This window comes from Apteryx mantelli, chromosome 7, assembly GCF_036417845.1.
Source record: "Apteryx mantelli isolate bAptMan1 chromosome 7, bAptMan1.hap1, whole genome shotgun sequence".
Classification (NCBI taxonomy): Eukaryota; Metazoa; Chordata; class Aves; order Apterygiformes; family Apterygidae; genus Apteryx; species Apteryx mantelli.
In genome coordinates this window covers 31,298,203-31,314,272 of record NC_089984.1, presented here as the reverse complement: position 1 = coordinate 31,314,272, position 16,070 = coordinate 31,298,203, and the positions used below count along the sequence as shown (strand labels likewise).

Sequence of the window (16,070 nt, the reverse complement as noted above, 5' to 3'; positions counted from 1 at the left end):
TGCCAGTCTCCATTCTTAACCCATCAGTGGATCCTCCTAATGTCACATCTCCCACTAGTTCCCAATAATATACTGGAGCAAAGTGCAACATATTCCCAGCATGTTTATGGAAGCCACTTTCCAGCCTACTTTACTAATAGCTTTAACAAGCCCTAAACAAAGCAGAGTAGCTAATAAAACCAAAGTGTTCTGCAGTGAGCAATTGCTGGAGGTTTGCCATGGGGATCCCATCAACACTGTTTCAGCAACAGTGGCTTCATCAAGCCCAAACCCTGCTTGCATCTAATGAAAGAGCCTAGATCCATGTTCTGACATACCTCACATCTTAATGCCTCCCCTGCACATGCTACCATGCATGCCCTGATCCTGCAAACTGATGCCCACCACAAAGATATAGCTGCTTCCCTGCATCCCCCCAAATCAACGATATCTTCCAGCAGAAAATCTCCTGGGAAGACTGATGTAGTATATCTACATTCATTCAGAGCTACGGGGGATCCATATAATGCTGTGGGACAAGGCTGGTTTCTGTTCCAGCCTACATACTGCCAAAGTCTCTAACATCTTCACCAAGATCATACATGAGCCAAGAGAACCTAGCTTAGCTCTAAGAACCCAGCTTCAATCAAGAAATCATTCTGCCACCCCAATGGAGCTGTCATTCTTGCAACTATTTTTTCAGGACAAGGCTGGATTTTCAGTATCAACATTCAGTTTCAAAAATCACGAGCTTCCACAGGCAGCAAAACAAAACAGCTTCCTTTGGTTGTGTATTTTTAAGGCTATGCTTTCCCCCCATTCTTCTCAGCATCTCTCCACTTACAATTTTATGCAACAGATCTTGCAAACTTAAACAAAGACAGGCTAGATTCATAGCTAGGTGGGAGGCATCCAACAGGCTTACCTGTACAACACAAAGTCGTAAATAAGAACTCTGACTCTTGCACAAATCCTTCTAAATCAGTCAAGTTTTGCATTAGGGCAATTTGCTGTTAAGTACACATCATGCAGAGAAGACATAAGATAGGAACCCAAAGCACTGTGGTCACTAAAGACAGCGTGGTCTTATGATGTCAGTTAAGTGCAGTGGGCAGAGTACCTCAATGCCAACAGTCATAATGACATCTGGCCTATCTAATCACTCCCTGTGACAGAAGAGGCTCTTAGACTTCTTGTCCTAAACGGTTACCCACAGCACTCCTGGATTTTGCAAAACAACCTTTATTCCCTTAAGAGTGTATTTCAGGGGTGGAAAAAAAACCTTAAAAATGTGGCATGGACATCTTCCATAGCAGCATATGGGACTCCCAGCAAAATGCTGCAGAGAGTCTTGACACACCAAGAACATGCCCAGTCTCCTCTGAGCTTGGTTCTTGCACTTGATGCATTTCTGCCGTTTATAGGACTCACAGCGATCAAGCGCAGCACAGAACAGACGAGCCTTGTGCTATTGCAAAGTTAATTTGTGCCTAAAGAGAAGGCTGCCCATCAGTGAAGGCCCATCCATTTATAACCTACCCAGCTGCTCTGCTGGAGGATGATAGCTTTAACTGAAGTTTGCTGATCCACAAGGGAGTTAGCAGTTACTGCTCCAGACAGTGGCTGGCAAATTGGGCTAATTCAAATGCCTGAAGTGTCACTCTTCTCTGCTGATAATTATGAACTCTGCTCTGCAACACGGCCATTCCCTGAGCTTCCTTTGGGTATCTGAGATGCTCTGCATAAGCACAAGAAAGATGCTCTGAACAGAAAACTGGGTTGTCTAATGACAATCTACTAAACATCTGCAGCATTGGATTTGGATTGTGCAACCTTTTACAGAAAATCAGTATTCTGGAACGGACAGCACAGTAATTAGCATTTTTTTAAGTAGTGTCAGATGTGTTTAAAAGCCACAAGATAAACAAGAGCAGAAAACCTGCATAGTTTGAGTTAAAGCTAGTAAGAGCATAAACAAGCCCCTCCAATGTCTGTGTGCTCACAGACTGCGGCCTCCAAAAGGACACAGGCTCGTAGGAAGCATATTTATTGGAGGAGTTCCCGTTAATTCTTTTTCCTCTTCAAATGTCTTTCCTATCTGCTTTCCTACTTGAAGTTACACAATCATGCACCTCCTCAGAGTTAGTATGTTGTGGCAGACTGCATTTGAGTGGGGGGGGATGGGGGAAGAGAAATTAGTTCAATTTTCCTCCAGAACAGCTCTGAGATGCTCAGAATCTCAGATTCCATGAAAACCATAAACTACCACCTTCTGCTATGCTATCTCACCTTGTTGCAGGGGGAGACATCACAACAGTCTTGTGTATCTCATGGCAACTATCTCAGCACTGCTAGAACTGCAGCCCTGTCGTTATACTTGAACATTCTGTTTTACCTCATTATCTCTGCAAGCTTATTTCCTGGAATTATGGTCAGTTTTTCAGAGGAAGACATACACATCCAAGCAACATCAGAGTGGACCATAACTCTTTTATTCCCCTATGCCAAAACAAACAAACAGTCTGCCCTCTCCTGTGACTACTTTTGAATCAAATACTCCTGCCCCCACACCTAAAGTCCCCACTTTACTATATTAGCATCTAAGAGAGTTTCAAAGCTGTCCAACTGCAAAGCAGGTTCAGCAAGCAATTGGGAGAATCAGAACACATTTATTTCTTTCCCAGCAGCAAGAAGACAGCAGTATGTAACACTCAGACTGAACTCTTTCTTCTTCAGTTTTCCAATTTCACATACATCTTGACACACACAGCAATGTTTTGAGTTCCGAAGCAGTACAGCAAACAAGTGTCCTTCTGCTCAGAATATAGTTTGTGTTAACTTTATCCCATACTCCAGCCTCTAGGATAATTGCGGTTAGGACCTAGAATCAACACAATCTGTTGCAAAGAAGAAGCCATAAACCCCCTTGCAAGTCTTACCCAAATTGGAAACCATCACTAAATGGCCCCATCAGCTGTGGCTTCAGCAGGGACGAGTGGGTGGGGTTGTAAGTTCAGTGGTTTAGCAGTAGTGGTCTCAAAAGAGGACAGTTTACACTACGATAACTGCATCTTAACTTCACAGACCACACTACCTGTTTAGCCTTGACAGCGCCTCACTCCCCTCTGCACAATTAGTCCAGTGACTAACAGCTGCCTGGAATAAGGGAAAAATAGTTGCATTTACAGAAATCATTGTTTGCTTGCTTTCTTTATTTTCAAGACACCAGGATTACACTCTTTTTTTAAACCAACTGATGGGGTGGGTTCAGTGACTATCCAACAGCAGTGCTTGAGAAGAGACTAGAGGGTCACCTCCAAGTCAAGACAAATTTTCCTTTACATGATATACACTGCCAGCAGTGACTTTCCCCCTCCCACCTGAAGCTAGCACATCCTCCTCCTGGACTGGTTTCTCAGCCTCTTCAGCACAGATTTATTTCCACTGCAAAACAAACCATAAAGAGCCCACACCAAATTGCACCACATCCCCACAGCTCACACTGAGAAGAGGCACTGCTCCTTCAGCAGCATGTGCCCACTGGCACCTCAAAGCCCATAATCACATGCCTCAGGGCTGTTCTTCAGATAGAGCTGGAGATAGCCTTTGTAGGTCTGTGGATCAGTCATTGTAGCCTTGACAGCAGGGTCCTCCTTCATGGCCTCCATCCAGCGTTGAAGCTTTGGGGTGTGACTCAGAGAGCTATGGGAAAAGGAAAGAGACTGAGTAATGCAAACGGAAAACCAAGAAGAGGGCATCAAGGAAGCAAAACAGCTTGAGGTTCTATTTTACTGCTTGTTTTGCTTTCTCCCTTCCAGCATAACGTTCATCTCGGAGCAGGTGACGGAAATACGTATCAGATCACAGAAGACAGATTGGCATCTGGAAAATAAAGGAGTTCTTACAGAGCTTGTGCACTCTGCAAAGCTGAGCAAAAACACAGAAAGGTACCTCTTGGGCAAGGTATAAGCATGTTTTCACCTTCATTCCCCCTGCTGCAAATGAGACTTTGCTCTGTTACCTATTCTCTCCTTCTCGTTGAGGACAGAGGCTTGCACCACACTGCCTCCTTCCGGAATGCTTTGTTAGTGGCAAGTCTCTAAAAAAGTGCTGCACGTAGCTGCTGAGCCCTCCTCCCAGCCTCAGAACCACTTCTCGCCTCTGCATTGTGCACCAAGATAAGCGCTGTGCAAATTGTACTACCCTGCAATCCAGCAGCTCAAAATCCAGTGTCTATTGAGGAAATTCATGATTCGACTAATGGATTAAAGCCACAAACCCACTCTGACATGCATTTGAAAAAGAGACTATGTGGCAAATTGAAAGCTTAGCAGTGTAAATTATTCTTTCCAATCTCTTCTGGCAGACTGACCCTAGTACTTTGCATTCCAATTTCCAACTCCCAAGTTTAAGAGTCTAACTAATACACAGCTTCTCCAGTTAGTTCCTAAGACTCACCCAGAAAGCATCTTTTCTTAAGGTACTTTAGCTCAGATCCTCAGTCATCCAAATACTTTCATGATTCTAGACCTGTGCTCCTGTACTGCTTGTAATACTTCTCTTTCCAGTCAAGGGCCACACAGGAAACAAAGCAGGCCAGCAGCGCATCAGTAAAACTCTAATTTTTCAGTGCCAGAAGTTCCAATGCTAAGGATTCCCTGCATCTTTCTTGTTCCTTAAGAATGCCTTAGGCATCAGGGTGAGGTTCCAACTCATATTCCCACTTCATCACCTACTTCCTTTGACAGCTTCCTCTGACACCATTTCCTAAGTTAACCCAATACCACGGTAACTAGAGCTGTTTAAGGATATAATAGACCAAGACATTTAGCAGGACTGTTTCTGTTACAACAGGGACAGATCTATTAGCTACAGCAAGGTAGGATACAGTTTACCCATCTCGCAACAAAACCACTCTCCTTTGTCAGTCCAGGTTTTCTGAAGAGACTCCATTTCAAATCAAAGGTTTTGGACCAAGAAATTTGAAGGCTCATTTTCATCTATGGTGTGGGAGTGGAAGCCCTGTATTTTTACCACTTCTTCCAGCTCTGTTCAAATGATTTGATAGGAAACAGACCTGGTGAAAGCCTTTTTCTAGAAGATCCCTGAACAACTCATCTCAGTTTTGAGAAGATGTTCCCCTCCAAATTGTAACACAGCACACACTTCCTTCAGCAGTCCCCAACAAGAGCCCATTGCTGCAAAGTGTATGCAAAGAACATTCACACTGGGGCACTTCAGTGTCCACTAGAAAGTGAGCAAGGTCCATGATACTCACTCCTGCAGCTGTACTGCCTCCAGGCGTTCAAACCAGGGCCAGATCATGTAGTCAAACATGGAGATGGAGTCCCCGCCAAAAAACACAGTATTGCATTTGGACAGCATCTGTGAGGGGGGAGAGATGACAATCACCCTCAGAAGGAAAATTACATAGCACAACCCTACAGTAACAAAAAACCCACCTCATAGTGGAATGCAGGCATGCTGAAGGGATCAGTCAGGAAATAATGCAGATACAGCACATTTTCCCTATGTGTGCAGTATCTGGGGAGTCAGAACTAGTCAGTAAAGCAGCTGTAATACCAAGTTTATCTATTTTATACACTGTTAGTCAGGCTCTTCTCCACCGCCTGTTCAAAACCAGTCAAAATATAAATCACTAGCAATTTGTAGCTTGTACACATACAAAAAGGAGTTCAGTTCACAATCTCCAGCAGTTAGCAATGATTTCTTACTTGTAAAAAAGCAATAGCAGCGGAGAATAACCAAACATAACAGCACACATGCATTTCTAAAGCAATAAAACAATCTAAGTTTAGCATCCAAGTGGTGTTAGGAAAGCACTTCTAACATTACATCCAGAACTGAATTTGACTCCAGACGCAGAGGGAACAGGAGGCAAGTATAACATACACATACCTCAGAGAAATAGAGCCCCAGCATGGGCTCAGCACACAATGCAAGGCAGTAAAGAATGCAAAACTACTTGCAGTAAGTTCTCCTCGTACACTTATGCTTTGGACACGCATTTTGAATGCCACAGTCATTCCAATTAATACACTTTGAAGAAAATTGAGACTCTTCTTTCAGCAGACTAATACCCCAGTTTTTGAACACCTTGGTATTTTTAAGATGGAACTCAAGAGACCTTACAAATCTGTGGAGGAATGGTTAAGCGAGAGAGGGCATGATCTGATTGGGATGAGCAATCCCGTTCTCAGGGTAAGGGAAGGAATGTAGGCCAAGGCGAGCGAGCCTTGCAGCGGCCGAGCAAGCCTTGCAGCGGCCTTGAGCACTACAAAAGAAGGCATTCACAAAACTGGTAAACAAGTCTGGACGGAACTAGGTTCCATAAATGTCGATGGAGCGCGGACAGCAACCTTGCACCAATCATGTATCCGCTTTATACGTATGGACAGAAACTGTAACCAATCATGTAACTATTGCTAGCGCATGCGTATTGCTTGTCGATATATATACTTTGTGTAAGCTCTAATAAAGGGAGAACGACCATACTCATATTGAGACTCATCGTTACTCCGGGGTCCCCTCCCTCACTCCAACATCTGGTAGCAGAGGATGGTTCGCCGCGTCTACCAAGAGGCTTGACCTCGGCTGATGGTCCGTGACTGCGGTAAGCAGCGAGAGGACGGGAGTGGGGGATAATAAGAAGGGGCTGGGAGAAGTGCTGGCAAAAAAAAGGCTGCCGCCAGACACGGTCCGGGGTCGCGCCCCGTCTCCCAGACGGCGGCATGGAAGCAGATGCCGCGGCCACCTTGCTAGCCGGTATACTCTCCAAGAGAGGAATTGATGCACCGGTGAAGCAGTTACAGAGGTTGATTAAACTGGGGCAGCAATGGGAACTTTTTTCGGATACACACTTGTTATTTTCCGTATCGGAATGGCGAGATTTCGGAGAAACAATGTGGCATAAGACCATCGAGGGTGGAGACAAGGACAAGAAGGAGGTTAAGGCGGTGCGAGCTCAACCGTCGGTCCCTCCGCCACCGCCCCCCCCACAGCCCTTGCCTCCGTCTGCTCCTGAGGGAGCCGGCAGTGCGCCGTGCCCAGGGCCCCCGTCACCGCCCGTACCGGGGGAGGGCAGCACAGCCCCGCCAAGGTCATGGCGGGAGCCCCTGACGTTATCATCTCCGGAGTCGTCAGGCACAGCCTCGCCTACCACCCCCATGGGGACAAAGCCGTTCACGGCTCAACTATTAAAAATGTTTGAGCAGCTGTCAGTAAAACTGGAAAAGCTGGAACTGAGGGACGGGAAAGCTGTTCGCGCACTTTGCAACACCGTACTAGAGACTTTAACGGCAGTGTGCCGGTCTGTCAGGGAGGCACTGCAAAGGGCGCGGGAGAACTCCGAGGGGGGGGCATCGTCAGCGCCGTCACCCGCTGCGTCCCAGAAAGCGGAGGTTTCCCCAGAGCCGGCTGGTCCGAGCTCTGAGGCAAACGCGGAAGTGCACCCGGAGGAGGCTCAAACAGGGGCGGCGGCCGCGCCCCTTGCTGACCTCAGAGACTTGGGAGGAAAGGAATGCCGACCCCCTCCTAGTGCTCCCCCCCCGCCGCCGCCTAGCAACAGTCCCCTGCATCCACCGTTGCCGCTGCCTACGCCACCTCAGCGGCCGCCTCTACCCTCCTTCAACGAGACCACCCGCTCACGCCAGACTCCATCAGAGTACCCCCCACTGCTTTCGTCCAGCGAGTCTTCGGGGGACAACACGCCTGACACCAGAAATAAAGTACCGCCGTCACCAGAAGAAACCGTAAGAGTGCTACAGGAGCTATCGGAACGCCTGAAAAAGTGGAGCTGCAGGCGCAAGAGAAAGAGGGAGGAGTACCTCCCTGCTTAATGAATCCCCTCGCCGGACTTCCAAGGGAGTCCCGCTGGAGTGGTTTTATCAAGGACGCTATAATAGAAGGACAATGGAAGCCTGTTGCGGGGTCCGAGGGCCCCACAGCACTGGCGTTCCCCGTGCTACAACAGAATGGTCAGGGGAAATGGGAACCACATGATTGGAAAATTTTACGACAAGCCGCCAAGGGTTGGGAGCCCTTGGAGCTGAGGCAAAAGGGGGGGCACCCAATTTGGAACAATGGTACAAAAAAAAAAAAAAAAAAAAAAAAAAAAAAAAGGAAAAAAAGGCCTTGCCGCCAGACGTCTTTTTGATATGTGGTGAGAGGGCCTGGCAGGGAATTCCAAAAAATGTAAGGGGTGGTCCATGTTATCTTGGCAAATTGACACTGCTGGCACCCAACAAAAATTGGTGGAGAAATATAACGGGGCATAGGACCGCCACCCGCAGTAAACAGGCGGCCACAGGGCTCTCACCAAATTGTAATGATAAGGTTACCCTACGCAGTCCTACTGAAAGAGTGTTTTTGTCCTTCTTGACATGCTATTCTGCAAAATAGGGCTGCAATTGATTTTTGTTATTAGCTTAAGATCATGGTTGTGAGGATTTTGAAGGTATGTGTTGCATGAATTTGTCTAATCATGGTGAATCAATTCACAGACAATTGCAGTGGTTGAAGGAACATACCAGCAAGATCCGTCAGAACCATGGGCTATTAGACGAATGGCTAACTAACCTGTTTGGAAATCTACCGTAGTGGCTAATAGGGTTGCTTACTGAAGGCTTACGCATTCTACTAATCCTTGTAGTCGTATGTTTATGTTTATGTGTAGTATTAAGCTGTATTAAGAAAGCTCTGCTGAAAGTAGTGAACCAAGCCTGGATTGCTCATAAACAAGAAGGGGGAATTGTGGAGGAATGGTTAAGCGAGAGAGGGCATGATCTGATTGGGATGAGCAATCCCGTTCTCAGGGTAAGGGAAGGAATGTAGGCCAAGGCGAGCGAGCCTTGCAGCGGCCGAGCAAGCCTTGCAGCAGCCTTGAGCACTACAAAAGAAGGCATTCACAAAACTGGTAAACAAGTCTGGACGGAACTAGGTTCCATAAATGTCGATGGAGCGCGGACAGCAACCTTGCACCAATCATGTATCCGCTTTATACGTATGGACAGAAACTGTAACCAATCATGTAACTATTGCTAGCGCATGCGTATTGCTTGTCGATATATATACTTTGTGTAAGCTCTAATAAAGGGAGAACGACCATACTCATATTGAGACTCATCGTTACTCCGGGGTCCCCTCCCTCACTCCAACACAAATCCTTGTCTTTTTGGACATGAACGAAAATACTACCATGGCATTCATTCCTTGCCCCCCTCTCATGATCTAATAGAAACTTCAAAGCAGTCCCTTCAAGAAACATCTCAAGATGTTTGAATTACCAGGGGTCTGGCAGAATATAACCTGACAGCTGTACAGTTCCAGAGATGGGAACACAGCTCCCTCTGTCGGGTACCAGCAAGCTAGACACAGAAGCATTTCAAAACACTTCACTTCTTGAACATCATCTGCAATAGGCAGAGTGAGGTTTTCATGGCTGTCTCTTTCTCCCATCCTCAGCTCACCTTCAGCTGCTGCTGCAAAATCCTTCAGGGAACAGTAAAATAGAAACACTGAAGTAGCAGCAAGTTTCTCAACGCATTAATAAAGTGGGATGAAGGTTAATTCTTTCTTAATGTTTAATGGATTTATATTTCAGGGAGGTGGCTTCCCCCAAGAAATAATTTGTCATATGCACTACCCTAGTACCAGTCTGATCAGACAGACTATCCTGAAAGCAATTCTATTTTGACAATTTAAGGGGGCAGGGAAGCAGAATATGCAGTACTATTAGAAGAATTAGGAAAGTATTGGAAAGCAATTGGAAGCTTTGCACCAGAGGAGAAACGCACTGGTGGAACACTTCTTTCTCAAGACAGACAAACATTAATTGTGGCTGCTAGAAACGCAGAAGGAATGGGTTTGTGATAAAGAGAGTCTGACACTAAAGCAGGATTGTGTCTGGAGTTCCGATTAGTGAAGAACCACTACTGCCACTAAAGCAGGATTGTGAAGTTCCTAACACAGCTTCAAAGCCTCCTGATACTTCCTGGAGCTCAGCTGAAGTTGTTACACTGCTGTAGCAGAACACAGCCCTGGGCTGGATTTCTGCTAGGGACAGATTATACTCTGCCTCCACCCCCCACCCAAAGATGAGCAGAGAGAACGAAGATGAAATCTTGAAGGGAAAAAAATATATATATATATATATTTTCATCACCAATGTATACACACTGATTTCAGCAGAGCTACAGCACAGATGTTTTTCAGCAGCTCAAACTCTTTAGCCCTTACTCTTAGGGCATGCTGCAAGACCTCCTTTCATCCAAAGCAGAAAGAAGATATTTAAGACAACAGCATAGTCAGCCAGCATTCAAAAACCTCTGGAGGTCCACAGTAGACTTCATCACAAAGATGAAGTTTAGTTTAGCTACTTAGAAGTTACTCTAATGGTGCTAATCAAATCCTAGGCCGAGGCAAGTAAATTGCAGGGTTGTTCATTGCTACAACTTCCAACCGCAGAAGAAGTGCCTCGTTTCAAAATGTGATAGGAAAAAGGATAGGATACAATAACTGCCAACCCACTCATTACCATGAAGTGCTCTTACCTCTTCAAGTTTGCCAAGCTTTTCAACAAACTCTGCTTTCAGTGCCGAGGTGTCCTGTCCATCTCTGACTGCAACATAATACTTGAAGACTATAGGTGTCAGCTAAACAAAGCAAAGGAGAAAGCTTTTAATATTCTTATTACAGTAATATGAGCAAGTCACTCAGAGCTTAAGAGAGTAAGTTAGATGTTAAGTTGTTATTAAAAAGTTAGATAAAGTCCACTAACAAAAAGTTGATACTTCAGAAGGGTTAAGCATAGGCTGAAAAGAAGACTGAATGCAAAAACAAATTTTAGTAGTGCAGGAAAAGGACAACAATGAAAAGAGATAAGCACGTTTCCAGTTTGCACACACTACCAAAAAACAGCTGTAAGTGGCAAGGTGCACAGCAATATTCTTTTCCCAGGTACACACTTCTGAAATCCTGATACATTTTGAACACGGTGGAGATTTATTCTAACATTTAAGGTACTTTTAAGAAATACAGATGCAGTCCAGGACATACAAGCTTCTACAGACCTGTGTATTTTCTAATTTGGCAATGACCAGAGAAATTAGTGAAAAGTACAGAAACTTGCCCAGTGGCCAAGCCTAATTATATGATATTCTTAAAAGCTCACATATCACCATTTTTCTAAGATCTTGTCATTCATACAATCAACATTCACTGCACATTTCATTTCCTGCAACATCCTTGCCTGTAAACCTCCTGCCGTTATGTCTATTCAGAAAGACCCATTGTATATACAATTCTTTCATTCCCCCTTCTTTGGCCACGTCTTTCTCTTTGCATCTTCCACTGGTTCCCCTCCTCTGCTGCCTCATATCCAAGCTAGCTTTCTTCACTCTTCAAAGCCTGTGCTTGTCATATTCGCATTTAGGGTACTGAGCATTTACTCCTCCTTCCAGGCAGCCACAAGGCCAGCCTCCATCCCTCACTGAGGGCCAAAACCAGCCTTTTTGCACAAAACCACCTTATATGCCTCTACTGCCTATAGCCACCTGCCATCTCTTGTCCCAAGCGCTCTCAGTCAGGCACTCTTCACGTTCTGCATTCACGCAGCACTTCCAACAGCCAGGCTTAGGGTAAAGTACAGCAATTGTCACTGGCTGCGTCTCAAGCATTCAGCTAGTTTGGTTTACTAACCTTCCTGCTATTGCTGGATGCTCAAAATCCTGCCTCAGCCTCTAGCTGGCTTAGCTGTCCTCCTGCATCCCCACCTTCATGTAAGTGAAGTGGGCCCCGATGGGATGCACCCATGAGTGCTGAGGGAGCTGGTGGACGTTATTGCTAGGCCACTCTCCATCATCTTTGAAAGATCATGGAGAACAGGAGAGGTGCCTGAGGACTGGAAGAAAGCCAATGTCACCCCAGTCTTCAAAAAGGACAAGAAGGAGGACCCAGGGAACTACAGGCCAGTCAGCCTCACCTCCATCCCTGGAAAGGTGATGGAGCAGCTCACCCTGGAGGCCATCTCCAAGCATGTGGAGGAAAAGAAGGTGATCAGGAGTAGTCAGCATGGCTTCACCAAGGGGAAATCATGCTTAACCAACCTGATAGCCTTCTCGGATGGAATGACTGGCTGGGTAGATGAGGGGAGAGCAGTGGATGGTGTCTACTTTGACTTCAGCAAGGCTTTCAACACCGTCTCCCATAACATCCTCATAGGCAAGCTCAGGAAGTGTGGGTTAGATGAGGGAACAGTGAGGTGGATTGAGAACTGGCTGGATGGCAGAGCTCAGAGAGTTGTGATCAGCAGCACAGAGTCTGATTGGAGGCCTGTAGCTAGCAGCGTCCCCCAGGGGTCAGTACTGGGTCCAGTCTTGTTCAACTTCTTCATCAATGACCTGGATGAAGGGACAGAGTGCACCCTCAGCAAGTTTGCTGACAATACCAAACTGGGAGGAGTGGCCGATACACCAGAGGGCTGTGCTGCCATTCAGAGAGACCTGGACAGGCTGGAGAGCTGGGCAGAAAGGAACCTCCTGAAGTTGAACAAAGGCAAGTGCAGGGTCCTGCACCTGGGGAGGAATAACCCCATGCACCAGTACAGGTTGGGGGCTGACCTGCTGGAAAGCAGCTCTGCTGAGAAGGACTTGGGAGTGCTGGTGGACAACAAGTTAAGCATGAGCCAGCAATGTGCCCTTGTGGCCAAGAAGGTCAGTGGTATGCTGGGTCGCATTAGGAAGAGCATTGCCTGCAGGTTGAAGGATATAGTCCTCTCCCTATACTCAGCCCTGGTGAGGCCACATCTGGAGTACTGTGTCCAGTTCTGGGCTCCCCAGTACAAGAGAAACATGGCACTACTGGAGAGAGTCCAGCGGAGGGCTATGAAGATGATTAAGGAACTGGAGCATCTCTCTTATGAGGAAAGGCTGAGAGAGCTGGGCCTGTTTAGCCTGGCAAAGGGAAGACTGAGGGGGGATCTTATCAATGTATGCAAATATCTAAACAGGGCATGTCAAGAGGGTGGCGCCAGACTCTCTTCATTGGTGTCCAGCGACAGGACAAGAGGCAACAGGCACAAACTGAAACACAGGCGCTTCCATCTGAACATGAGGAAAAACTTCTTCCCTGTGAGGGTGACAGAGCACTGGAACAGGTTGCCCAGAGAGGTTGTAGAGTCTCCTTCTCTGGAGATATTCAAAACCCACCTGGACACGATCCCGTGCAACGTGCTCTAGGTGACCCTGCTTGAGCAGGGGGGTTGGACTAGATGATCTCCAGAGGTCCCTTCCAACCTCAACCATTCTGTGATTCTGTAAGTGCTGGCAGCAATTCAGATGCACAGCAGTTTGTATGAGCTAACAGTAAGATACTCCAAGTGTCTCAGGTTATTTAAATGCTTTTCCTAGATACAAGACCTGTCTTAAGACATGAAAGAAGCATTGGCAATGCAGCTGCAGTTTTTGATGTTTTAGTAAAGCAAGAAACACACTCCCACCCTGATCACATAGTACCTTTGAGAAGTATTCCAGGAGCATCTTCTGAAAGGCTCGCTCATATGGGTCCAAAGGCAGCAGCTTCTTCCCCGGAAATGCTTCATCCAAATACTCACAAGTGATTGGAGACTCATAGATCAGCTGGCCCTTGCTGGTCTCCAGAACAGGAACCAGTCCAAAGGGGTTCTTCTCAAAGAACCAGTCAGGTTTGTTCTTCAGATTGATGTTGATTACTTCATGGCTGAAGAGTGAAATAAGACACAAAAGGATCAGTTCTGCTACAGTACCACTCCATATCATGAAGAAACACGATCATTACACCTCAACAGCTACTGTACTTGAGAGGCTGAATCCTTACTCTCCTGCTCTCCCTACTCTTCCCTGAAGTCCTTCACTTGGCAGGACTGGATATGTGACACTCAAAAACACTACCAGGGAGGCACATCCCTTTATTGGAGAAAATCCAAAGACTTATAATGAGTTTTTTATTAAGCTACCAAGACACATGAATAGTCTGCGTGCATGCAAAAGAGGAAGCCCTTCTAGTCATGCTAAACTAAAGGTCAAGCTCTAAATGCAGCGCATGCTTATCACATGCAAGTTCAGGGACATTCTCGGCAAGAAGCACTTGATTGAGAGCAAACTGCACTCCAGTTAACTGCAGTAGCACTTTAATCTGGCCATAAACCAAAGAGCATATCAGGAGAGTACACTGCCTACTTATCTTCCTAGCCTATAGCCTCACATAAAAAAAGTTGTGCAGATCAAAGGCAAAATAAACACTATTAAAAAAAAAAAGACAGAAAATTTGTCTATATTAGGCTAATAAAGTATAAGTTATATTCAAGTGTGATCTCACAACATTCCCAGCAACCCTGTATGTCTGCTATATGCAGCTGAACCTTTTAAACAACTGAAAGATTACCAGAAGGCAGCAACCACATTTAGATAGAAAAAAAAAAAAATCCCAATTCACTATACTAAAACAAACCTCCCAGCCCCAAAATTAATCAAAAGAGACTAAAGACACAACTAAACTGACCTGGAGTTTTTAATGCACTTACTCTTTGCAAGAAACAGTTCTCATCTTGACATCAGAGGAGAACTGAGTAGTAAGCATTCACTACGCCAGCAAGGACTCCAAGCCCAGTGCCGGTTAACAAACCTTTGGTAGGCCTGGGACTTGGTGGGAATCAGAAACAGGTGAAAAAAATCTTTACTTTGAAACTGTAAAGTTAGCCATGTCATTTAAGGGTTTTTAAATGGGGACTAATGCTTCCCTATCTCAAAAAAGAAACAACACAAATACTAACTTTTAGAAACTCATTTCAGAAAAGGAATGAGAAGACATGTAAGATCACAATACTTTCTCTCTTAAGAATGGGCTCTTTGCTCACTGGGGGAAACTTTTATATTGCATTTTGCTAAGCAGTAATTTAAAGAAACACTGAGCATTCATATTCCCCAGTACTTTTGCTGCAGCTTACATTAGAACAAAACAAAAACAAATAAAAAAAATCAACCAACCTCTGCCCACCCACACTTTTAGGTGCTATACACGCTTACTCAGAAATGGTTCAAGAACTATTATTGCAAACAATCAGGATTATGACAAATAAAAAAAAAAAATCACCTTAGCTTCTTTCCTAATGACTGACTCTGGGCCTGTACATAATCGATTTCACCACACAGTTTTTTCCTGCATCAGCAAGGCCCATACCTCCCCCAAGTCTGTCTTAAGAAGTGTCAAGCTTTATAGCAAAACCACCCGCAGAAATCACTTTACAACGGCTATTTTAGGAAGCCCAGGCTACAAGCGAGGCTCGAAAGCCCCCGTGAGAGCCCTCACGGGCCGCCACCGGGGCCCGCGGCGGGGCGGCAGCAGCGGTCCGCGGCCCCGCGGGAAGGCGCCCGGCGGAGGCAGCGCCCCCACCCCACCTCGCTCCGCGAGCCGGCCTCACCTGATGCCCTTGGCGCGGAGGACGAGGCGCGCCCTCTGCGCGAAGGGGCAGAAGCGCATGCTGTAGAGCCGGATCACCCCCTCGGGCACAGGCCCCGGGGCCGCGCTGCCTGCGGGGAGAACCGTTACTGCCGTTACTCGCCGCGCGCCTAGCCCCGCGCCGCCACGCGCCCTCGCACGAGCCCCCACCGCGGGCCACGGCTGAGGCAGCACCGGGGCCTCCCCGCCCGCCGGAGTCGCCGCTTACCCTTGCCCAGGCTGCGGGAGTGATCGCCCGCCATGCCGCACTGCCGCGCCGCGCCGCAGCTCTGCGCGCCGCCGCCGCCACCGGCCCCGCGCAGCCGTTGAACGGGGCGGGAACCGCCCCCGCGCGGCGCGGCCGTTGGGCAGGGCGGGAACCACCCTCCCGCGCGGCGCGGCCGTGTGTGTGCAGAGGGGGGAAGCGGCGCCTCACGGGCACCCGCTCGGCCGCAGGGCACCTGGCTGTCGAGCCCTGCCTGCCCCCCGCCCCGGCGTGTTTGTCTTGCAAACACAGAGGGATTCACGGCTGCCTGTGCTGAGCACCGAGGCAAACACGAAGCCTGTCAGCATCGGGTCGTGCAAAGGGCACAAGAGAG

At 47.0% G+C, this 16,070-nt stretch overlaps 1 protein-coding gene across 1 annotated transcript; it reads right to left on the bottom strand.

The window, feature by feature from the left end:
* Positions 1 to 2,715: 2,715 nt before the first annotated feature.
* Positions 2,716 to 15,801, bottom strand: LOC106498537 (glutathione S-transferase omega-1). Its single transcript, XM_067300217.1, has 6 exons — positions 15,701 to 15,801; positions 15,455 to 15,563; positions 13,512 to 13,734; positions 10,551 to 10,652; positions 5,258 to 5,364; positions 2,716 to 3,681 (listed from the first exon to the last, which is right to left on the bottom strand). Exons 1-6 carry the CDS (start codon positions 15,732 to 15,734, stop codon positions 3,528 to 3,530), a joined length of 729 nt encoding a protein of 242 aa, XP_067156318.1. The 5' UTR covers positions 15,735 to 15,801; the 3' UTR covers positions 2,716 to 3,527.
* Positions 15,802 to 16,070: the final 269 nt, after the last annotated feature.